The sequence below is a fragment of the Ovis aries genome, chromosome 16 (assembly GCF_016772045.2).
Source record: "Ovis aries strain OAR_USU_Benz2616 breed Rambouillet chromosome 16, ARS-UI_Ramb_v3.0, whole genome shotgun sequence".
Lineage (NCBI taxonomy): Eukaryota > Metazoa > Chordata > Mammalia > Artiodactyla > Bovidae > Ovis > Ovis aries.
Genome location: NC_056069.1, coordinates 7,004,767 through 7,030,567, shown reverse-complemented (window position 1 = coordinate 7,030,567; position 25,801 = coordinate 7,004,767). Strand labels below are relative to the sequence as shown.

Here is a 25,801-nt window from a genome sequence, read left to right as displayed (position 1 = left end):
TCCCTACTTCATACAGTTTTTTAGAGAGAAAAGAAGTTGTCATTTACAGAATTCAGAACAATTCTGTTTAAAACTTATACAGTTGGGCTACTTGATAAATATAATTATTCAACTTTATGTTAATCACAAAAGGTTCAGGTCTCCTACATCCATTAAGCTTTTAAATCTGTATTTCTGTAGCCCCATAAATGTTTACGTTTATGATAACAATTACAAAAGCAGACCAGTTTTGTGGACCTAAAATGTTCAGCAATAGCATATTAAAAATTTTAAACCATGAATATCTAAGTTTTACATTTACATTATATTCATAATAAGAAACATTTAAGCTACAAACTTCTAAGGAAACCATACCAAAAATTTTCATACACCAACAACAATAACATGAATTACTCACTTTATTGCTTAATTCAGGAAAAGTGATGCTCTGATAAGGGAAAGACTGGTCATCCACTATGTGCCAGTGGAGAACATTAAACTTATTAAAGGCCATGGCATCCTGCAAGCAAACAAGTTGAAAATTTATACACCTTAAAACCACAATGAGATTATCAACTCATACCTGTCACAATGGCTATTATCAAAAAGAACACAAGAAATGTCGGTGGGAATGTGGAGAAAAGGGAGCCCTCATAAACTCTTGGTGGGAATGTACATTGGTACAGACAACAGTTTGGAGGTTTCTCGAAAGACTGAAAATAAAACTTACCGTATGACCCAGCAATTCCACCTCTTGGTATACATACCCCCAAAAACAAAAAAACTAATCTGAAAAGACACATGCACCCCAGTGTTCACAGCCCCATTATTTACAATTGCCAAGATACAGAAGCAACCTACGTGTTCATTAACAGATGAATGGATCAAGATGCAGTGTATGTAGTGGATAGACACAATGTAGTGGTATACATTTCTCTGTATATAACGGGATTCTACTCTGCAATAAAAAAGAATGAAATTTTGCTATCTACGAGATGGATGGACTTGGAGGACATTATACCAAGTAAAGTCAGTCATACTGAGAAAGATAAAAACTGTGATAGCACTTGTATGTGGACTCTAAAACATACAACAAACTAGTGACTATAATAAAAAAGAAGCAGACTCACAGAAAGAACAAACCCAGTGGGGAGGAAAAGGAAAAATAATTACATATCACAGATATACATTCCAATTTATTAATACTTACTATATTCAGGATTGTTCCCAATGTGCCTGTTTCCTTTTAAAATTTCCTTTTCAACAAGGGAAGGATGTGAAGAAGTATAAATTTCTTTTCATTTTTCAAAAAGCCTATATACAATTTATATCATAAATTAAAACTTTAACTTTGCCCTACTGGAAGAGAGCCAGCTCATGAATTCCCAGTAGCTCTTGGCTACCACTACTGTGGTGTTTGGGAATAGAGCAGAGGAAAAATGGATTTACAATTCCCACAATTCTGAGATTTTAGTGCCAACTCTTTCTTACAAATCAAAGAAATTCAGTACACACACAGCACAAATCCAAGTAACATTCTCAGAAATTTGGGGGACACTGACACTGATTTTATGTACACTCTGGAGGAATAAACAATATAATATGTATATAAAATATAAAAGATGATATGAAGAAAATGGGAAATTAAGTGGAGAGACTTTCCCTATCAGAGAATCAGAACATATAGCCTCCCTCCTCAAGATGTGGCAAGAAGGTGGAGCAGGAAGACCCTCTTACTCACCTCCTGCCATAAACACAGCAAAATTACAACTATTAAGAGCAATTACTGATGAGAAGGACCTGAAGGCTAGCAGAAAAGATGTCTTCAGAACTCAAGATATAAAGATGGAAACACAAGGAGACAAGTAGGTGGGTCAAGACCCACAGTCCTGGGTAGATGACCCACAAATGGGAGGCTATCACAGTTGCAGAGGTTCTCCCCAAAGGGGTGAGGAATCCGAGCCCATATCAGGCTCTGCAGACCAGGGGGTCCAACACTGGGACAGTTAGCCCCCCAAAACATCTAGCATTGAAGGCCAGCAGGACTTGAATACGGGAGAGCTGAAGGGCTACAAGAGACAGATTATGCTTTTCAAATTTCACAGACTCTAGTCCCAAGGCAGAGGCAGTAATTTTTAAGAAGCCAGGGTCAGAACCACTTGCCGATGTTAGCCTCCCAGAGAGGCAGGAGACTACTGGGAATCCCCTTGGGAACAAAAGCACTAAAGGGACCCATCTGGGGAGCTTGCCGACACTGGTGATGTCAAGTGCTATCTTGGAGTCCTCACTCTAGACTGTCAGCACCAGAGACTCAACTGCCCATCAACAGGCCAGCGCCAGGCCCAGAAGCCAGTCCCACAGGCAGCGGCCCCAGGGCCCAGCTCTGCCCACCCATGGAGTAGCAGCCCCCATAGGAGAAAGGGCCTGTTATATAGGAACCTTATGGTAACTACAAACCAAAAACCTATTAATAGGTACACACACAAAGAAAGGAATCCAGACATAACACTAAAGATAGCCATCACATGGCAAGGGAAGAGAGCAAAAGAAGATAAAAGGAACAAAAGAGAACTACGGAAACAACCCAAAACAATTAACAAAATGACAGTACGTATATATCCATCAATGATAACTTTAAATGTAAACAGACCAAGTTCTCCAATCAGAACAGAGTAGACTCAGCCATAAAAAAGTTGGAATCTTGCCATTGCGACAACATGGGTAACTCTAGAGGATATCATGTTAAACACATCAGAGATACATCAGAGAAAGACAAATACCAAGGATCTCGCTCATCTGTGAAACCTAAAAAGCAAAATGAAACAAAAACGGACTCAAATACAGAGAATGGTTGCCAGGAGGGTAAGGGGGTGGGTGAAAATAGGTGAAGAGGATTATGAGGAAAGAACCTCCAGCTACGCAGTAAATAAGCCCTGGGAATGTAATAATATTGTAGTAACTATATGGGCATAGATGGATACCAGACTTATCCTGGTGGTCATTTCATAAGGTATGCCAGTGTCAAACCATGATTTAGTATACCTGGAAGTAACAGAATATTGTATGTCAACTATATTCAATAGAAAAGAATCATAAGTTAATTCATTCTTCAAGTCTAAAATGAGATAAATGGGACATAAAAATTTATGTCAGTCCTTGGTAAATGAGATTATGGGATCACTATTTTATGTATATCTATGTTCAAACTTTTTTTTATGCTAAGCCTGTATTTCTTTCATTAAAAATTACAATTATATCTTTTGAAGAAAAATCAAGGTTTTAATGGAAATGTAAAAATAACTTTTTTATAACATGCTATATTCATAAATGATTCGGTGAAGATACAGGAAAACTTCTTGACCCTAATAAACTGACAGTGATGGAAGGGATGAACCAATAAAAAGTCAGTAAGAGAAGAGTTACGTCAACTTTGCTTCCCAGCTCCCAACACCTGAGGTTCCCTATTTCTTTGGGACATTTTCTTAGTTATAAGCTGCTCTCAGATTCCTTTCTAGGCCACTGAAAAAACAGTAAATGGAAGTCACAGAATTAATGGTCAGTAACTGGAGATGCTGGAGAAGGAAACAGCAACCCACTCCAGTATTCCTGCCTAGGAAATCCCGCGGACAGAGGAGCCTTGTGGGCTACAGTCCATGGGGTCACAAGAGTCGGACGGAGTAACTCAACAGCAACAGCGGCAACTAGAGGTACTGTATTCCTCGTGAAGTCTCCACCCATGATTATTTGACAATTGAGATTTACACAGAGGGCCAATAGGCAGCATTAAAACTAAGTGTTTTTCTTAACAATGCTGACTGAATACTGGGTTAGCCTCTCTCCCACCTCAATGAAAACAAGAGGGTGATTCCCTAGGGGGCTCCCACTTCTCTGCAGAGGAAATACATTTCTCAGGGAAGGGAGGGAAGAAAGTCCACTGCTCATACTTAGTATAGGGAAATAAATTAGTGTATGGAAAATGAATCCCTTGTTCCAGCCAGCACAACAGCACTGTGACCAACATAAAGTAACAACATAAAAGAACACTTCTTCAGAACAGACGATGGATGAACATAATTACCTACCAGAGTTTTCAAAATAGTCTTAACGGGGAGAAAGTGCCTAGATGTATCGATTAAAATTCCTCTATGAGGAAACCTGGGAGAATCTACAATGTTGGATTCATTGGCAGTGAACTAAAAGACAAAAGAAAACTTTTATTTATTTTTAGAATTTTCTCCAGTTCAATGATGATTACAGCTGTCAATGCAAGTATGGGATAAGAGATTAATTTAAAACCAAACAAAGTGTAAAAATTACATTTACCATCTAAGAGACATACTTGGGGAGAAAAAACATTCAAGAAGCAAAAAATAGCTAAAAAGTTTACATTTTTTTAATAGAATGTTTTATTATGTCTACCCAATAATGTTAGTAACATACAGTAATCATACTTACAGTCCCAGAAGAATGTTGATAAATCAACTGGCTAAAGGTCTCTAAACCTGAGGAAAATAAAATTTATAATTTATTGTATTAATTTATAAAGGAAACAATAAACGATATATTATCCAAGCATAGAACCATAACCAGGAAAGGCAAATAAAATTAAACATGTTATACTCTGTAACATGCTCTCTAAAATCAAGGCTCAATTTTTAAAAATCCCCGTTGCTATGAAAAAAAAATATTTTACTTAATTGTGCCCATACCGTTGTTTCTGTTGTAATGATAAACACAAAAAAATAATGTTTTAAGAAAACAAAATTCCAGTTCCTTAATAAGTTTATAGCATTATAAGAAAGAATTTTTATAATACAATATTATACGCACTTTAGAAGGTACCTAAATTTAACAGAGGGCAAAGAGGCTCAGAAAACATCATTGAAACTATAAAGGCCCAAGTTACAGTGTTTTATTTATAACAGCAGAGACTCTTTTTTATGCATGTGGACTGTTCCCTATATTATAGGCCATTTCCTCTATCTAGCCTCGACTTTACAAAATTCATGGTTCTAGCTGACAACTATATTGCCAAGGAAAATTTTAACCTAAGAATACAGGGACACTTCAGTTTCTCGCATTTCACAGATAACTGCGTTTTCTTACCAAGCAAAGGTTTGAAGCAACCCTGCATTGTCAGATGATGATCAGTATTTTTTTCCAATTGAGTGTTTTTAAATTGCGGGAGGAAACAGCAACCCACTCCATTATTCTTGCCGGGGAAATCCCATGGACAGAGGGGCCTGGTGGGCTACAGTCCATGGGGTCACAAAGAGTCGGACACGACTTAACGACAACGTAACGTTTTAAAATTAAGGTATGTACTTATTTTTAAGACATAATGCGATTGCTCTGTACTGTTGAAAAACTACAGAATAGTGTAAGCATAACTTTTATATGCCCTGGGAAACCAAAATATTTGTGTGACTCCCTTTATTGAGACAGTCAGTTTACTGTAGCGCTCTAGAACCAAACCCACTGTATCTCCAAGGCTTCCCTGTGGTTCAAACTCAAATAACAGAGAAGATGTGACAACATACTACAAAACCACGAAAGATCATGAGAGAATGCTATGACCAATTACATGCCAACAAATTTGACAACTTAGAAGAAATGAATAAACTCCCAGAAAGAACACCTACCAAGATTGAATTACGAAGAAACAGAATCAGAGACTCATTACTTGTAAGGAGATGGTAACAATAATAAAACATGTCCAACAAACAAAGGCCAGGACCAGAAGGCTTCACTAGTGAACTCTACTGGAAATTTAAAAAAGAATTAATTATTAGGATATGTCACCAAAAGCAAAAGAAATACAAGCAAAAATTAACAAATGGGATGACACCAAAGTAAAAGCTTCTTCACTTCAAAGGAAATCAATGAAAAGGCAATCTACCAAAGGGAAGAAGATATTTGCAAACTACGTTATCTATTAAGAGGTTAATATATAAAGAACTTGCACAACTCAACAGCAAAAAACAGTCCAATTAAAAAATGGGTAGAAGATTGTGAACAGGTATATTTTTCAAGGAAGACACAAAAATAGCCAACAGGTACATGAGAAGGTGCTCAACATTATTAAGCATCAGTTCAGTTCAGTCGCCTAGTCGTGTCCGACTCTTTGAGACCCCATATACTACAGCAGGCCAGGCCTCCCTGTCCATCCCCAATTCCTGGAGCTTACTCAAACTCATATCCATTGAGTCAGTGATGCCATCCAACCATCTCACCCTCTGTCATCCCCATCTCCTCCTGCTTTCAACCATTCCCAGGGTCTTTTCAAATGAGTCAGTTCTTCGCATCAGATGGCCAAAGTATTGGTATTTCAGCTTCAGAATCAGTCATTCCAAAGAATATTCAGGACTGATTTCCTTTAGGATGGACTGGTTGGATCTCCTTGCAGCCCAAGGGACTCTCAAGAGTCTTCTCCAACACCACAGTTCAAAAGCATCAATTCTTTAGTGCTCAGTTTTCTTTATAGTCCAACTCTCACATCCATACGTGACTACTGGAAAAACCAAAGCTTTCACTACACTAACCTTTGTTGACAAAGCAATGTCTCTGCTTTTTGATATGCTGTCCAGGTTGGTCATAACTTTAAATATTAACCATCAGGGAAAGGCAAATCAAAACCAGTGACCTATCACCTCACGCTTGTTAGAATGGCCATGATCAAAAGCACAAGAAATAACAAGTGTTGGCAAGGATATGCAGTGAAAGGATCCCTTATGTACTGTTCATGGGAATATAAACGGGTGAAGCCACTATACAGCTACCACATGATCCAGCAATTCAACGTCCGGGTATTTATCCAAAGAAAACAAAAACTCTAAGTCCCTCCACCCCAATAATGTACCTCTGTGTTCACTGCAGCATTAACTGCAATAGCCAAGAAATGGAAACAACCTATCCGTCAAAGGATGAATGGATAAAGATGCGGTGTGCATATGTATACAGTGGGATACTCTTCAGCCACAGAAAGAAGGAAATCTTTCTGTTTGTGACAACATGGGTGGAACTTAAGGCCATTATGCTAAATGAAATAAGACAAAGACAAACACTACATGATCTCAATTAGATGTGGAATCTGGAAAACCAAAACCAAGCTCATAAACACGAAGAATAGATGGGTAGTGACTAGAGGCAGGGGTAGGGGGTGGGCCAAATGGGTGAAGGGGATCAGAAAGGACAGTCTTTCGCATAGACGTGAGTCCTAGAGACGTGGGGCACGGCACAGTGACTGCGATTAGTGAACACTGTGCTGCCTATTCGCAAGCTGCTAAAAAGAGGAAATCTCAGACGTTCCCATCATTAGAAAAACAATTATTTTCTAACTATGTGTGGTGATGGATGCTAACTAAACTTACTGTGGTCATCATTTGCATTATATACAAATATCAAATCATTATGTTGTAAGACTGAAACTAATATAATTTTATGTCAATTATACCTCAAAAAAATTAGGGAAGAATAAAATGTTCAAAGTTGCTTTGGCTATGCCTCCCTCTTACCCCCAAATACAGAATAACTTTGGAATTTTCTGTTAAGTGGCAGTACCCTCAAATATCATTTATGACACATTTGTTACTTTCATAGGCTGACAGTAAGTGGAAAATAAGGACTTCCTGGACTAGATTCACCAAACGCTCCCAAAAGTTCTCATGTGGATCAGGACAGAGATCAATAAAGCTGATTTCCCTAACAGGCCCCAGACAAGACAGGCAGACCAGACTGGTAAAAGTTTAACATCACATCCCATTATATGTAAATAATCTAGATGATAATATCTGTAGTTACATTTTTGGTAAGTCTCTATAGCTATTTTCATGTCACTATTTGAATAAGATCACAATCCTACCATTATTACTATGATATAAAACACAGCATTAACAGTCGTTACTTTATTCTAAATAACACTCAACCTGAGTCACATCCAAAGCCTTCTCTCCTTTTAATTACTATAACTTTGGCTAGCTAGCTCACATTAGAGAAAATTATTCTTCTCCTTTTTCAAAACCATACTAATTTGGAAGCCAGTAAAACAAACTCTTATCCTCTTAAAAGAAGAGGTCAAAGCAGCTTTCCAACAACACAAGAGAAGACTCTACACATGGACATCACCAGATGATCAACACCAAAATCAGACTGATTATATTCTTTGCAGCCAAAGATGAAGAAGCTCTGTACAGTCAAGGAGCTGACTGTGGCTCAGATCATGAACTCCTTATTGCCAAATTCAGACTTAAATTGAAGAAAATAGGTAAAACCGCTAGACCATTCAGGTATGACCTAAATCAAATCCCTTATGATTATACGTTGGAAGTGAGAAATAGATTCAAGGGCCTAGATCTGATAGATAGAGTGCCTGATGAACTATGGACTGAGGTTTGTGACATTGCACAGGAGACAGGGATCAAGACCACCCCCATGGAAAAGAAATGCAAAAAAGCAAAATGGCTGTCTGCGGAGGCCTTACAAATAGCTGTGAAAAGAAGAGAGGCGAAAAGCAAAGGAGAAAAGGAAAGATATAAGCATCTGAATGCAGAGTTCCAAAGAACAGCAAGGAGAGATAAGAAAGCCTTCTTCAGCGATGAATGCAAAGGAATAGCGGGAAACAACAGAATGGGAAAGACCAGAGATCTCTTCAAGAAAATTAGAGATACCAAGGGAACATTTCATGCAAAGATGGGCTTGATAAAGGCTCGAATGGTATGGACCTAAGAGAAGCAGAAGATATTAAGAAGAGGTGGCAAGAATACACAGAAGAACTGTACAAAAAAGATCTTCACGACCCAGATAATCATGATGATGTGATCACTCATCTAGAGCCAGACATATTGGAATGTGAAGTCAAGTGGGCCTTAGAAAGCATCACTATGAACAAAGCTAGAGGAGGTGATGGAATTCCAGTAGAGCTGTTTCAAATCCTGAAAGATGATGCTGTGAAAGTGCTGCACTCAACATGCCAGCAAATTTGGAAAACTCGGCAGTGGCCACAGGACTGGAAAAGGTCAGTTTTCGTTCCAATTCCAAAGAAAGGCAATGCAAAAGAATGCTCAAACTACCGCACCATTGCACTCATCTCACATGCTAGTAAAGCAATGCTCAAAACTCTCCAAGCCAGGCTTCAGCAATACGTGAACCGTGAGCTCCCTGATGTTCAAGCTGGTTTTAGAAAACACAGAGGAGCCAGAGATCAAATTGCCAACATCCGCTGGATCATGGAAAAACCAAGAGAGTTCCAGGAAAACATTTATTTCTGCTTTATTGACTATGCCAAAGCCTTTGACTGTGTGGATCACAACAAACTGTGGAAAATTCTGAAAGAGATGGGAATACCAGATCACCTAACCTGCTTCTTGAGAAATCTGTATGCAGGCCAGGAAGCAACAGTTAGAACTGGACATGGAACAACAGACTGGTTCCAAATAGGAAAAGGAGTACGTCAAGGCTGTATATTGTCACCCTGCCTATTTAACTTCTATGCAAAGTACATCATGAGAAACGCTGGATTGGAAGAAACACAAGCTGGAATCAAGATTGCCAGGAGAAATATCAATAACCTCAGATATGCAGATGACACCATCCTTATGGCAGAAAGTGAAGAGGAACTAAAAAGCCTCTTGATGAAAGTGAAAGGTGAGCGAGAAAGTTGGTTAAAGCTCAACATTCAGAAAATGAAGATCATGGCATCCGGTCCCATCACTTCATGGGAAATAGATGGGAAACAGTAGAAACAGTGTCAGACTTTATTTTTTTTGCGCTCCAAAATCACTGCAGATGGTAACTGCAGCCATGAAATTAAAAGACGCTTACTCCTTGGAAGAAAAGTTATGACCAACCTAGATAGTATATTCAAAAGCAGAGACATTACTTTGCTGACTAAGGTCCTTCTAGTCAAGGCTATGGTTTTTCCTTTGGTCATGTATGGATGTGAGAGTTCGACTGTGAAGAAGGCTGAGCGCCGAAGAATTGATGCTTTTGAACTGTGGTGTTGGAGAAGACTCTTGAGGGTCCCTTGGACTGCAAGGAGACCCAACCAGTCCATTCTGAAGGAGATCAGCCCTGGGATTTCTTTGGAAGGAATGATGCTAAAGCTGAAGCTCCAGTACTTTGGCCACCTCATGCGAAGAGTTGACTCATTGGAAAAGACTCTGATGCTGGGAGGGATTGGGGGCAGGACGAGAAGGGGACGACAGAGGATGAGATGGCTGGATGGCATTACTGACTCGATGGACGTGAGTCTCAGTGAACTCTGGGAGATGGTGATGGACAGGGAGGCCTGGCATGCTATGATTCATGGGGTCGCAAAGAGTCGGACACGACTGAGCCACTGAACTGAACTGTTGTTTGAATAAATAAATCAAATGCAGAAAGGACATGCTTGCTCTTGAAGGTGGCAAGAGGGGACACATGATAAAACAAAACCTAACTGGAGCAGATCAGGGCCATTTATGACTATGAATATTACAGTCCAAGAACATCAAGGAATCGAGCACTATGAATGCAATAACCTTCAGACATTTGTAGAGGGTCCAGTGATCTTTCATTAAGTGGTATATATAAATGATCTTTCTTTAAGTGGTATATACAGTACTTAATGGAAATTGTTTTGAAAATACCCAAAAATCTATAAAGGGCCCAAGGAAGCGAAGTTTTGCTATTAATATGCTTGATTTCCCAAAGTGGCAACTGAAACTATTTCCTTACTAGAAAATAACAATGAAACTACGAAGAACTTACCTCGTAACACTCCCCAAACTCTGTTGGCAGTGAGCGTAGCCACTGGTCCTTGCACAAGCAAATTATCTGCATTGGAAACAGAAACACATGTTCCTCGTGTGGTGACAGATGGTAACATTTTACATTATGTACAAATAGCAAATCATTATGTTGTAAACCTGAAGTGAATCTAATGTTATGTCAACTATACCTCAAAAAACCAGGAAAGAATAAAACGTTCTCTGCTTCATCATCACCCTCCACGGCCCCCACCACTCAGGGGGTCGCGTGACAGCTGGTGACACCCAGGGAAAACACATCTATCCACAGCTAGTCATCAGGTGACAGTCTTCTGACAAGGTAGCCTTTCCATCAGAAGAACAGAGTCACGAGTTAGGCTTATGTGTAAAAATGGACAGAAATACTGAATCACCACGTTGTGTAAGGGCAATGAACACGGTGTCGTAAGGTAATTGTACTTCAAAAACAAGCAAGCTCGCAGAAACAGAGATAAGACTCTTGGTTACCAGAGGCGGGTGGTGACTGGACAAAGGCGGGCAAAAGGTACTAACTTCTGGTTATAAGATTAATAAGTACACGGGACGTAATGTACAACAGGATGAACATAGTCAGCACGGCTGTATGCTATACATGAAAGCTGTTCAAAGAGTAAACCATAAGCGTTCTCATCAAGAAAAAAATGTTTTTCTTTAATTTTGTATCTGTATGAGATGTGCGTTCACTAATTTCCTGTGATAATCATTTCATGATGTATGTAAGTCAGATCATTATACTCTACACCTAGACTTACACGGTGCTGTGTGTCAGTTATGCCTCAATTAAACTGGAAGAAAAAAAAATGTTTGCTGTTAATCCCTCAATGATATACAGTACATTTCGCAAAACATATTGCTATTTCTGGGTCATTATTTCTCCTGAGCTCCAAACCTGTTTCTCAAACTGCCTTCTGTATATACTCACTTAAATGTCCTGTGAAAAGTGAAAGTTGCTCAGTCCTGTCCAACTCGTTGCGACCCCGTGGAGTTCTCCGTCCATGGAATTCTCCAGGCCAGAATACTGGAGTGGGCAGCCTTTCCTGTCTCCAGGGGATCTTCCCAACCCAGGGATCGAACCCAGGTCTCCCACATTTCTTGGGGATTCTTTACCGCCAAAGTCACATGGGAAGCCCAAGAATACTGGAGTGGGTAGCCTACCCCCTTCTCCAGGGGATCTTCCTGACCCAGGAATCAAGCCAGGGTCTCCTGCACTGCAGGCGAATCCTTTACCAGGGAAGCCCCAGAAATCCCGCAGGTTCTTCCTTAAACTCCACAAGCCCCAGACTGGACTCTTCCCTCTTCCCACTTGCTGGGCTCTGGACTCATCCTCTCCTGACTCCAGCCAGCCGAGCAGCTCAAGTCAGGAACCTGGGTGTCATCTCCATGATTCCTCATTCTCCCTTACTGGAGAGTTCTCTCCTGCTACCCCTCTACAGAGCAGGGTCTTACTTAAGCTAACAATTTAAGTCAAAAGGGCAAACTCCTCAGTGCCCCTAATTTCTTGATGAAGCCTCTGGTATCAGTCTTGCACCCTCTAAGACCAGAGTTTTCTCTACTCCGGCCATTCTCTCCCTGTGCCCCCTACTTGCCCTGTACCTAATACCCCTAACATTGTCCTGAATCTTCCTTAACACTCACTTGCTGGGACCTTGCTGGTGGTCCAGAATCTGCCTTCTAACGCAGGGCATAGGAGTTCAATCTTTGATTGGCGAACAAAGATGCCACATGCCGAGGTGCAACTGAGCACACGCAGTGCAACTAGAGGTTGCCACAACAGTCAGTTCCGTGTTTAGAGAGCCTTCTCCTGGAGTCATCCACAGATAGTATAAAGCACCAGAAAGCACAGAGGTTGAAAGCTAAAGGGATGTGACAGGGAAGACTCTGCCAGAGCAAAGACACTCGAGGGCTGCAGGTCCATGATTTAACATGCTATCTCTGCTTCATCATCACCCTGCACCACCATCACCCAGGGTGTTGCCTTAACAGTTGGCTACACATAGGGAAAACAGCTCTATCAACAGCCAACAATCAGGTGACAATCTTCTGGCAAGGAAGCCTTTCCATCAGACGAACAGTCGAGAGGTAGCTAAAGGCCAGGCTAAGAACGGTATTGCTGTTATGACCACAGCCGAATCACGATTCCTCCCCTCTATTAAATCCTTAGTTTAAGCTCCCTAAATAGAACTCACCATTTCACCGGTCACGGTTTAAAAGCCAGCTTTTCCCACATTCCAGTTCTGAGATCTCCTGGGATCAGTCAGCACAAAGACTTATCTAAGACCATTAACATGTGGCATATACCTGATGCCAGTTATTTTCCAACAGCTGAGGACTGGCTGATATTTAAAAGGACTCTGATTCAACCCAATGCAGAAACCACACATATAAAGCAATAAGGAGGGGATTGTATTTCCTAAATATATGGACAAATAAGCTATAGAATTTTTATTCCACAGCCAAATTCTCAGTCTTAACACCGATGAGCTCCCTGAGGTGGAACGAAGGCATCTCTCTTTCAATGATCCCTTTCTATACTTTTTGCACCACACTGTTGCTTTGAAGGGTATACATGCAAATAACAGCAACGGATTCCCCTTTTTAGAATAATAAAATGTTACAGGTAAGACTAAAATCCCCTTTGAGATGCCCACTGAACTCCCCCTACTTGCGTAGAGGAAACAGCAGGGCTTTCCTGGGCCCTGTTGCATCCACGCGGCAAGAAACAGATGCTGCCTCATGCGCACCTCCTTGTATTTATGCCGGTGTGTAAATGGGACCCCCTGTACACACTAGGATATATCCCCCCTTGTCCAACTCAGCAATCGATCTTGGCAAGTTCCCCATGTCGTTCTATCTCCACTTCATTTTTAAGTATCGTGTTTACTGGCATGTGCTGCACTGGGTCTCCGCTGCTGCGCCTGGGCTGTCTCTAGCTGGGGCTGGCGGGGCCTCCTCTCGAGCGGCAGTGCACGGGGCTCTCGCTGTGGCCGTCTCTTGTGCAGAGCACAGGCTCTCAGGCACGCAGGCTTCAGTCGTGTGGCTCATGGGCGCAGTAGTTGTGGCTGTGGGGTTTAGCTGCTCCTCAGCAGATGGGGTCTTCCCAGATCAGGGTCAAAACGCGTGGCCTCTCTCTTGGCCCGCAGATTCTTAAACACTGGACACTAGAGAAGCCCTGTAACTCCACTTGTTCATTCTCAATTGTTGAAGCGTATTCTCTAGAGTCAACTGACAAGATATACGCAGCCATTCTTCTGGTGATGAACATTCGTTTTGCTTATAAACATTCACTGTGGCAGACAAACCACAGAGAACATTCTTGATGTATGTAATCACTTCTCTGTGGTAGAAATTAGTCTACATCTGGTTCTGAGGAGGTGCCTATTTCTACTTTACTTGATGCTGCTGTTAACACTCATCAGCTTCTCCAAGATTTCCTCATACCCTTGGACAACGGTTGATATCTTGTTATTTCCATTTGTGTGTTACTTCTCTCATCATCATCATCAACAACTAGTTTAAAACTAGTTTATCCTTTAACCAGAATATTTCATGGTTAGCTTATCTCCAGAAGTCTCCCTTTCAGAAAAATGGGGTTTGCAAAGCTGAATGCAAGACAGACTATAACTCCCCAGCCTTGACACATTCCATCATTTGTATTTTACAATATGTCATTGTACTGCCAGTCAGCAAAGATTCCTTGGTAATTTGCTGATCATTCCTCAATTCAGATTGCAAAATCTAATTCATAAAGTATCTGAGTGCTATCTGTCAACTCACATGACTAATGTGGGCAAACCATCATGATTCTCTTCTAAGAACAGTCACAGAATGGAAAAGAAATGAAGTTATTTTGCAAAAAGTTGTTATCAAAGCATCAAGAAATCTCATCTCTAATCAAAAGGATGAAGAGATGGACTTTACCTGTCTGTGAGGCAGCCTGAGAACAAAGGGGTTACTCTCTTCTCTAAGATATGCATTTTCCTTTCTATTTAGCACCTGACTCACCAGCCTGCTCGTTCTGCACTAATCTTAAATCACCCATTGCTCCTTTGATTCCTTGATACAATCCCATGTAATCTCCAGTCAGTACATGCTATGAAAAAGGTCTGCCCATCTGTTTATTCTTTCTAGAACAAGTTAGGAAAAGCCTTGGAGAGTAATATTTTATGCAAACAAAAAAATCACAGAGCTAAATGTTGATTATATTTTCAATCAATATAAATGAAGATGGAATATAAATATAATACAACATAAATATAAATGAAAAGTGAAAAACTTCACCCCTCTCAGTTCTGCATTATCTATGTGTCAACTTAATTATAAACAGAAATCATGTCAGGACGTCTCTGGAGGTCCAGTGGTTAAGCCTCTGTGCTTCCACTGCAAGGGGCACAGGTTCAATTCGTGGTCAGGACTTAAGATCCCACATACTGTGCCAAAAAAAAAAAAAAAAGAATGAAAGATCATGCCTATAAACATAGGCTTAATTTCAAAATAAACTATCTAGATGTGCATAATTAAGGGATAAGCCAAGTAAGTTTTGGCACATCCATACAGTTGGTAGAACATTATTCAGCCACTAAAAATGCTGTCATTGAAAAATATTTATTGAAATTCATGCTCATACACAAAAAAGAGGCTTCCCAGGTCGTGCTAGTGGTAAAGAACCCGCATGTCAATGCAGGAGACATGAGAAATGGGGGTTCAATCCCTTGGTTATGACGATCCCCTTGAAAGGAATGGCAAACCACTCCTGTGTTCTAGCCTGGGAAATCCCATGGATAGAGGACCCTGGCAGAGTACAGTCCATGGGGTCTCAAAGAGTCAGACCGACTGAAGCAACTTAGTATAGCACATGCAAAAAAGAAAAATAGAAAAGCCAAATGTACAGAACTAGACCCCTTTTTCATGCCATTCTTTATCTTATGCTTTTATTTATATCTATGTAAAACATTCAAACTCGGCAAAAAAAAAAAAATCTAAGTAACAAAGGTGAACTCTGAGTGCTGGGATTATGAATAATTTAATTCCTCCTCTTCACTTACTGTACTTAAAGATTTCCTGCAATGATTATTTTTGAGTTTTGCCATCAGACTTTTAACAGTAATTATTTAGTCATTTATTATTGCCATATGTGCAGCATGTGGGACTTTTGTTCCCCATCCAAGGATCAAACCTGTGCTCTCTGCAGTGGAAGTGCAGTGTCTTAACCTTGGACCGCCAGTGAAGTTCCCTAAGGGTTATTTTTAAAAATAATAATTATAAACTCACTGGTTAAGAGCTCACAATAGTTCATGGAGTAGAGTCAGCTTCTGGCCCTCGAGTCTGTAACAAGCAGCTTTGTGAACAGTCTATTCCCATGACATAGGTACTCACAAGACTCATCCGAGGTGATGCTGGGGAAACTGTCACACTCTGGGTCCATGATGACTGAGACTTCAAGTTTCTGTAACTTCATTTTCCTTGCAACATTATCAGAGTCAAGAGGCCACTTGTCGAAACCAAAAATATAGGCATAATACCTGTGTGAGAGAAATTGAAACAAATTTTCAAACCATTGTTGTTCATTCCCTATGTCGGGTCTGACTATATGACTACATGAAGTACAGCACACCAGGCTTCCCTGTCTTTCACTAGGTGTGTGAAGCTGGGTGTGCAAGCTCATTCTGACTAGTGATGGGGCAGGGCGGGGAGGAGGGTGGGAGGAAGCTTTCTCTCCGAGGTGAGCACCAAGAAGAAAACTTTCTCTGTACGTGACACGTACACAAGTGGCAGCCACACCAAAGAGAGCAGGTCAGAGATGACAAGAATACAGATTTCCTAATGATACTGCTGAGCCACGTAGCCAACTAGCCCTGAAATCCTGCCCGCTTTTGGACTTCTCAATGTGTGAGATTCTTTACTATCTGAGCCACCAATGGCTGAGTGGTTCAAGATTGAGAAAGAGGAGACAGGGCTGTTGGCTGTCACCCTGGTTCCTTAATCTGTATGTTGAGCACATCATGAGAAATGCCGGGCTGGATGAGTCACAAGCTGGACTCAAGACAGGCGGGAGAACCTCAGATACAGGGATGATGCCACTCTAATGGCAGAAAGAGAAGAGGAACTAGAGAGCCTCCTGCTGAGGGTGAAGGAGGGGAGAGGAAGAGCTGGCTTAAAACTAAACATTAAAAAAACTAAGATCACGCCATCTGGCCCCATTAGGTGGTGGCTGAGACACTAAGTCGAGTCTGACTGTTACGACCCCATGGACAGTAGCCTGCAAGGCTCCTCTGTCCATGGGATTCTCCAGGCAAGAATATTGGAGTGGGTTGCCATTTCCTTCTCCAGAGAATCTTCCAGACCCACGGATGGAACCAGGGTCTCCTGCTTTGCAGGCAGATTCTTTATCAAATGCGCTACTGGCTCATCACTTCATGGAAAATAGAGGGGAAAGGTTGAAGTCAGTGACAGATTTCCTCATCTTGGGCTCTAAAATCACTGCGGATGGTGACGGCAGCCATGAAATTGGAAGATATTTGCTTCTTGGCAGGAAGGCGATGACAAACCCAGACAAGTGTGTTGAAAAGCAGAGACGTTACTCTGTAGAAAGGTCTGTATAGTGAAGGCTGTGGTCTTCCCAGTAGTCACGTACGATTGTGAGAGCTGGACTGTAAAGAAGGCAGAGTGCCAAAGAACTGATGCCTTCAAACTGCAGTGCTGAAGAAGACTCCTGAGAGTCCCTCGGATAGCAAGGAGATCAAACGAGCCAATCCTAAGGGAGATCAACCCTGACTATTCACTGGAAGGACTGATGCTCAAGCTGAAGCTCCACTATTTTGGTCATCTGATGTGAACAGCTGACTCATTGGAAAAGTCCTTGATGCTGGGAAAGACTGAGGGAGAAGAAGAGGATGTCAGAGGAGGAGATGGCAGGATGGAATCACCAAGGCAATAGATATGAACTTGGGCAAACTTCGGAAGATGCTGAGGGACAGAGGTCTGGCCTGCTGCCTCCGTGGGGTCACGGAGAGTGGACACGACTGGGCAACTGAACAACAGCAAAAACAACATGTGAGGTAACAGGTTTTCTCTTTGCTCAAGCCAGACTGAGCTGGGACTCCTGTTACCTTCCAACAAAAGTATCCCAGCTAGTAACACCAAAGAATCCTCACTAGGGCCTGGAAAATTTACATTCTGCTGGCACCTGACTATCAGAGGAAGAGGGTAGCAAATAAACATTTGAAGGTACTAGAAGATAAAAGATCACATGGTCTTCAAAGCCTAAGATATGCAACAGATTCTGAGAAGCCAGAAAGCTGTATAAGCTACTTATATATGACTGTCTTGTGTGTTTTCCAGGGAAGTAAGGAGAGATGGGAAAGTTCTGATGAACTTGGAAGTGTATGGAAGTTAACCAATGAGACAATGAAAGAGATAAAGGTGCTGAGGGAAATCATTAGCTTAGGAAAATCTTTTTATAATTTAAAAATACATTATTTATTTACTTGGCTGGGCTGAGCCTTAGTTCTGGCATGTGGGATCTAGTTCCCTTACTGAGGATTAAACCTGGGCCCCTGCATTGGCAACGTCCAGGAAGTCTAAGCCCTTGGACCACCAAGGAAGTCTCAATCGAAAAATCCTGACAGATTCAAAAGGAAATGAAGATCACTAAACTGTATAGCTAAAAATGGCTAATACAGCAATCCTAAAATTACGACATCTGGTCCCATCACTTCATGGGAAATAGATGGGGAAACAGTGGAAACAGTGGCTGACTTTAATTTGGGGGGCTTCAAAATCACTGCAGATGGTGACTGCAGCAATGAAATTGAAAGATGTTTACTCCTTGGAAGGAAAGTTATGACCAACCTAGATAGCATGTTCAAAAGCAGAGACATTACTATGCCAACAAAGGTCCGTCTAGTCAAGGCTATGGTTTTTCCAGTGGTCATGTATGGATGTGAGAGTTGGACTGTGAAGAACGCTGAGTGCTGAAGAATTGATGCTTTTGAACTGTGGTGTTGGAGAAGACTCTTGAGAGTCCCTTGGACTGCAAGGAGATCCAACCAGTCCATTCTGAAGGAGATCATTCCTGGGTGTTCTTTGGAAGGACTGATGCTGAAGCTGAAAACTCCAATATTTGGCCACCTCATGCGAAGAGTTGACTCATTGGAAAAGACCCTGATGCTGGGAGGGGTTGGGGGCAGAAGGAGAAGGGGACGACAGAGGATGAGATGGCTGGATGGCATCACCGACTTGATGGACATGAGTTTGGGTAAACTCCAGGAGTTTGTGATGGATAGGGAGGCCTGGTGTGCTGCAATTCATGGGGTTGCAAAGAGTCGCACACGACTGAGCAACTGAACTGAACTGAACTGAACTGAGGGCTTCCCAGGTTGCACTAGTGGTAAAAACCCAATTGTCAGTGCAGGAGATGAAGAGATGGTGGTTCCATCCCTGGGTTGGGAAGATCCCCTGGAGCAGGAAATGACAACCCACCCCAGTATTCTTGCTTAGAAAATTATATGGGCAGAGGCGGCTTACGGGCTACAGCCCATGGGGCCACAAGTCAGACACAACTGAGCACACAGCAGTCTTAAATACAAACTACCATAATTAAAAAAAAAAAAATTTTAAGGAAATTATACCTGTTGGCAGCTTTGAGTCAGGTGCTGCTTGTGCCAAATAAAGAAATCTTGGCCCTAGATATTAAAGCTCTAATATAAAACTCTAGTCAATACTTTGGTTTTCCCAGTAGGCATGTATGGATATGAGAGTTGGACTATAAAGAAAGCTGAGCGCTGAAGGATTGATGCTTTTGAACTGTGGTGTTGGAGAAGACTCTTGAGAGTCCCTCGGACTGCAAGGAGATCCATCCAGTCCATCAGTCCTGAATGTTCATTGGAGGGACTGATGCTGAAGCTGAAACTTCAATACTTTGGCCACCTGATGCAAAGACCTGACTCATTTGAAACGACCCTGATGCTGGGAAAGATTGAAAGCAAGAAGAAAAGGGGACAACAGAGGAGGAGATGGTTGGGTGGGATCACATATTCAATGGACAAGAGTTTGAGTAAACCCTGGAAGTTTGTGACGGACAGGGGGGCCTGGCATGCTGCAGTCCATGGGGTCAAAAAGAGTGGGACACACCTGAGTGACTGAACTGAACAGAAAACTAAGGGATTGGACTCAATGGTGTCCAAGGTGCCTGTGAACAGTCAATACCTTCATCGTCTCTACCTCTTTGCGACCCCATGGACTGTAGCCTGCCTGGCTCCTCTGTCCATGGAATTCTCCAGGCAAGGATACTTGAGTGGGTAGCCTCTCCCTTTGCCAGGGGATATTCCTGACCCAGGGATTGAACATGGGTCTCCTGCATTGCAGGCAGATTCCTTACCATATGAGCCACCAGGAAAGCCCATTTTAGCTTGTCAGGATCTGAAACTAAAGTTTCAGTTAACCAAGGAGGGAAAAAGGCAAAAAGAAAAAACTGGCATGTGAGCTTGTTCTAAAAGCTAAGGAAGCAGCCACGTACCAGACAGACAGAACTCTGCCTGCAAAATGCATACTGTTTCAAAGCAGAGGCTGACACAAGTGGGTTCCTCAGGAGAGGGCAGCCATGAGGACCTGATCACACTGGGGCCTCGGTTTTACCTGTTCTCCATGGCCTACACATTCTAGAACATCCCATCATCTCTAAACCTTTTCAACTCCATCATGCCTTTTCTCTGAAGCAGTAAAGTCCCCTCCTCGGTTCCGAGAACACTCTCCTGAGTGCTTTCAAGTCTCAGCCATAAGGGCTAATGTTTTATAATCTCTTCCTAACATGCAGGGTATAATTAATAGCTGCTTGCCACACAGGGAAGAAATTAGTTAGACAAAGCCTTCAGATAACTACCTGCACTCTCTTAGGATGCCAAGCCTTGTTTTTTAAACCATCTCACAGCTTCTTCAAGTTCTGCTGATCTAACCATGGTTGCCTTACAGCAGCCACGCTTTCTTGCCATACTCATACCATTCGCTTATCACCAGCAGTATGGCACAGAAGGAAAATCCAGTTGTACGAACTGAGTCCCAGAGCAAATGAGGTGTGTTTGTTTTTAAAAGATTCTCAAGTCAACATCTTCCATTAAATGGCCTTCAGGTACTTGTTCCTTCTCAATATCCCAAGGCTGGTAATCAACCACCTTGATATAACTTCTTCACCCAGACTCTAGCCATTCTGACCTGATGGCAGATTCAACACCAAAGACTCATTAGAGCATGCATCTAAAATGAGGGTAACATTGTCCCTCTTCTTATTTAGTGGTTCACAACCGAAGGAGAAGAAGCCATCTCTGCCATCGACTTCGTAAGTCTCTGCAGCCTAAGCCTGGGTCCAAGGCCGAGCTGGGGTCACCCCGAGCTCACCTGCTCGGGGTCAGCAGGTGCTGATGTGACTAGTCCTGCATTTACCCCCCAGCTGCTTGGTGTCCTGCAAGCACAGTTAAGCTCTAATGACCTCAGGGAACAACGACCAAAATCTGAGGGAGGGAAGGACCTGTACACTGAGCACCAAACCACACTCCTTCAGGGCACCTTTAAGACAGTCTTGCCCTTTAGGACAAGTCGAAGACTCAGGCTTCTTGAGACACCTGCCCAAGGGCTATCCGCCTTGCACACGGTGTAGTTAGCAGAGCTAGCGCTGTGGCACACCACCACAAACCAACTCTTACTTTTGCTCAGTAAGTCCTGTCCCACCCTTGTGACCCCATGGACTGTAGCCTGCCAGGCTCCTCTGTCCATGGGAATTTTCCAGGCAAGAATGCTGGAGTGGTTGCCATTTCCTCCTCCAGGGCATCTTCCCCACCCAGGGAGGGATGGAACCCATGTCTCTTGTGTCTCCTGCATTGGCAGGCAGAGTCTTTCCAGCTGAGCCACCAGAGAAGCCCTGCCCTGCCCAATCAACTTGACATCAATTTTAAGAAGAAAGAAAAAGCTAGCACTGTGGGCTGCCTCCCTACTACACAACTCACCCTGTGGCCAATGGGGTTACAGACCTGAGGCTGGAGGGCTGAGAGGTGCTAAGGATCTAAACAGGAAGCTGGGAGAGCAAGCACATGTTTCTGGCAATCAAAAGGAGAAGCAGGTATTGCAGTGCAGTGACCATACCAAAGTAGCTAGGGGAAGCTATCCAGCACTTTGCATGGGACAGAGGTTTTGGAAGGGAAGGGGAGTTTGGGGCAATGCTTCAACCTAAGGACTTTCTGCCACCTGAACTGTTACCAGACTGGGGGAGGAGAAACTGCCTATAAACGAAAAGCCACTCTGGGAAACCCCTAGTCCCCAAGCTTTAAGAACCCATCTTCCTCTTAGAACTCCCCCCAGATAAACTGCCATTAACCCTCCATCCACTCCATTCTCCGAGGCGAACACAGCCACAAACTCTGAGCATCCTACTCCAAAACAGGGTTCCAGAGCACCCGGGAAGTCCCTTAGGAGGGGGCTGTGGGGGGACGGGACGGGAGGTCAGGGGAAGAGCTTGCGTTTCAGTTCCTGCTGGTTCAAGCCGGCTCTGCTCTCTTCCAGACTCGTGACTTTGGTCTGGTCACTGGCCGGTTCACCCGTCAAATAGGGGCAAGAGCGTCGGCCAGGCTGGACGGCTGTGCAGGCGCTAAGAGGCTCTCAGGGGCTCCTCCTCTCGGCGCCTGCGCTGCGTCCCAGGGGTGGTCCGTCCCTCCCCGCCCCGGGGTCTCCGGGTCCCCTCCCTGGCCGCCCGTCGGGAGCGCTCACCGCCGAAACGCTTCCTGCAGGATGGCGCAGGAGGGGCCGGCCTTGGAAGAGGGGCTGTGCCCGAAGAAGAAGTTTCCGGGCGAGAGGTACAGCAAGCGCGGGGTCGTCATCGCAGAGACAGGCAGGGGCCAAAGATTCTGGTTCCGCGATGCAGAGATGCGTGGGGTCTGCGCCTTTCGCCTCTCCAGCGCCGCCTGCACTACCAGCACCCCCAGCGCCGCCAGCAGCGCCAGCAGCCCGGGCAGCCTCAGCCTCCCGAACCCGCGTTGCTCCATGGATGCAGCTGCTCTCTACGCGCCCCCACCGTAAGCTCCAGCCGCGGCCTCGGCTCCTGATCCCGCCGGAGTCCGAGGGGCGGCGCGTGGAGCAAGCGAGTCCGAGAGTCAGCTGACTGAGCTCCGCCTCCAGAGCGCTGGGGCAGACATGGGGACCAGAGCCCAGCCGCGCAGCCCTCTGCCTCCAGCCCAACCCGGGCTTCTTCCCTGCCCAGACTTCCCGCTGGTAGCGCTGCGGTTCTTGCAGCAGCTCACCTCAGTGATACTGCCGAACGCACGCCCAACTTCCTCCCGCCCCTAACACCAGATAACCCGGGTTGTTCAATTCAGTTCAGTTCAGTCGCTCAGTAGTGTCCGACTCTTTGCTACCCCATGAATCAAAGCACGCCAGGCCTCTCTGTCTATCACCAACTCCCGGAGTCCACCCAAACCCATGTCCATTGAGTTGATAATGCCATCCAGCCATCTCATCCTCTGTCGTCCCCTTCTCCTGCCCTCAATCGTTCCCAGCATCAGGTGGCCAAAGGATTGGAGTTTCAGCTTCAACATCAGTCCTTCCAATGAACACCCAGGAATGATCTCCTTTAGAATGGACTGGTTGGGTCTCCTTGCAGTCCAAAGGACTCTCAAGAGTTTCCTCCAACACCACAGTTCAAAAGCATCAGTTCTTCGGCACTCAGCTTTCTTCACAGTCCAACTCTCACATCCCTACGTGACCACTGGAAAAACAATAGCTTTGACTAGACAGACCTTTGTTGGAAAAGTAATGTCTCTGCTTTTGAATATGCTGTCTAGGTTGGTCATAACTTTTCTTCCAAGGAGTAAGCGTCTTTGAATTTCATGGCTGCAATCACCATCTGCAGTGATTTTGGAGCCCCCCAAAATAAAGTCTGCCACTGTTCCCACTGTTTCCCCATCTATTTCCCATGAAGCGATGGGACCAGATGCCATGATCTTCATTTTCTGAGTGTTGAGCTTTAAGCCAACTTTTCACTCTCCTCTTTCACTTTCATCAAGAGGCTCTTTAGTTCCTCTTCACTTTCTGCCATAAGGGTGGTGTCGTCTGCATATCTGAGGTGATTGATATTTCTCCTGGCAATCTTGATAGCAGCTTGTGTTTCTTCCAGCCCAGCGTTTCTCATGATGTACTCTGCATAGAAGTTAAATAAGCAAGGTAACAATTTATAGCCTTGACGTACTCCTTTTCCTATTTGGAACCAGTCTGTTGTTCCATGTCCAGTTCTAACTGTTGCTTCCTGACCTGCATACAGATTTCTCAAGAGGCAGGTCAGGTGGTCTGGTATTCCCATCTCTTTCAGAATTTTCCACAGTTTATTGTGATCCACATAGTCAAAGGCTTTGGCATAGTCAATAAAGCAGAAATAGACAGATAAATTATCTATCCATAAACTTGAGCTAGAGGGATTTCTCTGGTGGTCAGTGATTAAGACTCTGAACTACCAGTGCAGGAGGTTAGGACTTGATCCCTGGTCAGGGAATTAAGTTCACACATACCACACGTCGATGCCAAAAAAAAAAAAAAAGCCTGAGCTAGAAATAAATTGCTTGATGTCCCCTTGCCCCTCACTCCTCAGGGCTGATTGATCCAAAAATATTGTGTGAATAATTTTTTAAAAATTATTCTGCCACGTGTACTCAGGACTATTGGAAGATGTTCCAAGACAATCACAACAGGGGCGAGAGGTCAGGCTCAACTCTGAAAACGAGAAAGACAGCTGGGGTTTTATAGCCAATGAGCAGGGGGCAGCCGTGGCCTGTGGATGGAGAATTATGAAGAGGAGACATCAAGAGTAAGGGAGATTCTTGCCAAACCAACCTAACAGAATTCTTGCTGCAGGATCCCAGGGTGATCCCGTATCAAGGGTGGTGGTGGGGGATTCTTAATCCATTAACTTCTCAGGATCCTAGAACTGGGCTATGCTAGTCAAGAAGAGGGTTTAAGAGAGCCTGACTAATGTTTGGTCAAGGAGAACCTCTTTACCAGTTGATAGATGGAAATGTGCTCAGTCTAGGGCAGGAGTAAGTTGTATCAGTTCTTATTCCCTTCTCTGCTTTCCTGACACCTTTAGGTCAGGCTGTGAGGGAAGAGAAAGCTCAGTGGGTTCAGGTAACAGAAGGGCAGGGCACTGGGACAAGGCAATGGAAGTTGGTAGTCAGGTAGAGCGATGCAAATTCCGGCACACCATGGGCGTCACGGTAAGGAACTTGTATTTTCTGTTAAAGACAATGGGAAACAAGCCACTGGCATGTATGAGTAAGGAAGTGACATGCCCCAGTTTACCTTTTACAAGGAAGACTGGCAGCTGTGTTTCCACACTGCTTGAGGTGGGATGAGGTCAGTGGTATAAGCAGCAAGTGGAAAGATATTTCCAGGCCAAGACCTTAACTTCTACCTCATTCTTTCATTATTTCTGGGGATGAAGGGGGAGCTAGGGGAGGGAGCGATTCTATTAACACCAGCAGCAAAGCAATGAAAAATCTAGCAACTTGCCTAAGAAGAAATAAGAAAGCCCGTCTCCAGCAGGCTATGAGACTTTGACGATAAGCATAAGCCGACTTTACAAAGTCAGAGATCATGTTTAAGTGGGAAGATTCAATATCGCCCATTTTCTTATGGAGTATCTTCTGCCTAATCTTTAACCTCCCATCTGTTCAAAACTCTGTCCTAAGGAGTTCTGAAGGCAGGCTTTAATATCTAAAGTTGAACTGCCATTTTTAGAGAAATCCAGACATAGGGGCAAGTAACCAGATACTTAGGGGCAAGTATCTGGTGTTAGGGGCTGGAGGAAGTTGGGCGTTCCGTGGCGTCCGTTCTGCCAACAGGAAGTCTGGGTGTGGAGGAAACCTGGGCTGGGCTGAGTGCGGTCGGCTGCTGCGTCCGGGCGGTGGTCCGGGTGGCCGCCCCAGCCCTGTGGAGGCGGAGCCGAGGCGGGGCGGAGATCCCGAGGACGGCCCACCCGCCTGGAGGCGGAGCCCGGGCGGAGCACAGTC

At 43.7% G+C, this 25,801-nt stretch overlaps 1 protein-coding gene across 3 annotated transcripts in view; it reads right to left on the bottom strand.

Annotated features, from left to right (window-relative positions):
• Window positions 1-22,863, bottom strand: part of LOC101112162 (beta-hexosaminidase subunit beta-like) — a 32,131-nt gene extending 9,268 nt beyond the window's left edge. For all 3 annotated transcript variants that reach the window (XM_004016883.5, XM_060400233.1, XM_012096752.5), the window contains exons 1-6: window positions 22,515-22,863; window positions 16,137-16,282; window positions 10,726-10,791; window positions 4,435-4,481; window positions 4,062-4,172; window positions 398-499 (exon numbers count right to left, since the gene is read on the bottom strand). In XM_004016883.5, the coding sequence (XP_004016932.2) occupies window positions 398-499; window positions 4,062-4,172; window positions 4,435-4,481; window positions 10,726-10,791; window positions 16,137-16,282; window positions 22,515-22,789 (747 nt within the window). In that variant the 5' untranslated portion in view covers window positions 22,790-22,863. The remainder of the gene's footprint in view (window positions 1-397; window positions 500-4,061; window positions 4,173-4,434; window positions 4,482-10,725; window positions 10,792-16,136; window positions 16,283-22,514) is intronic.
• Between the last annotated feature and the right edge of the window lie 2,938 nt (window positions 22,864-25,801).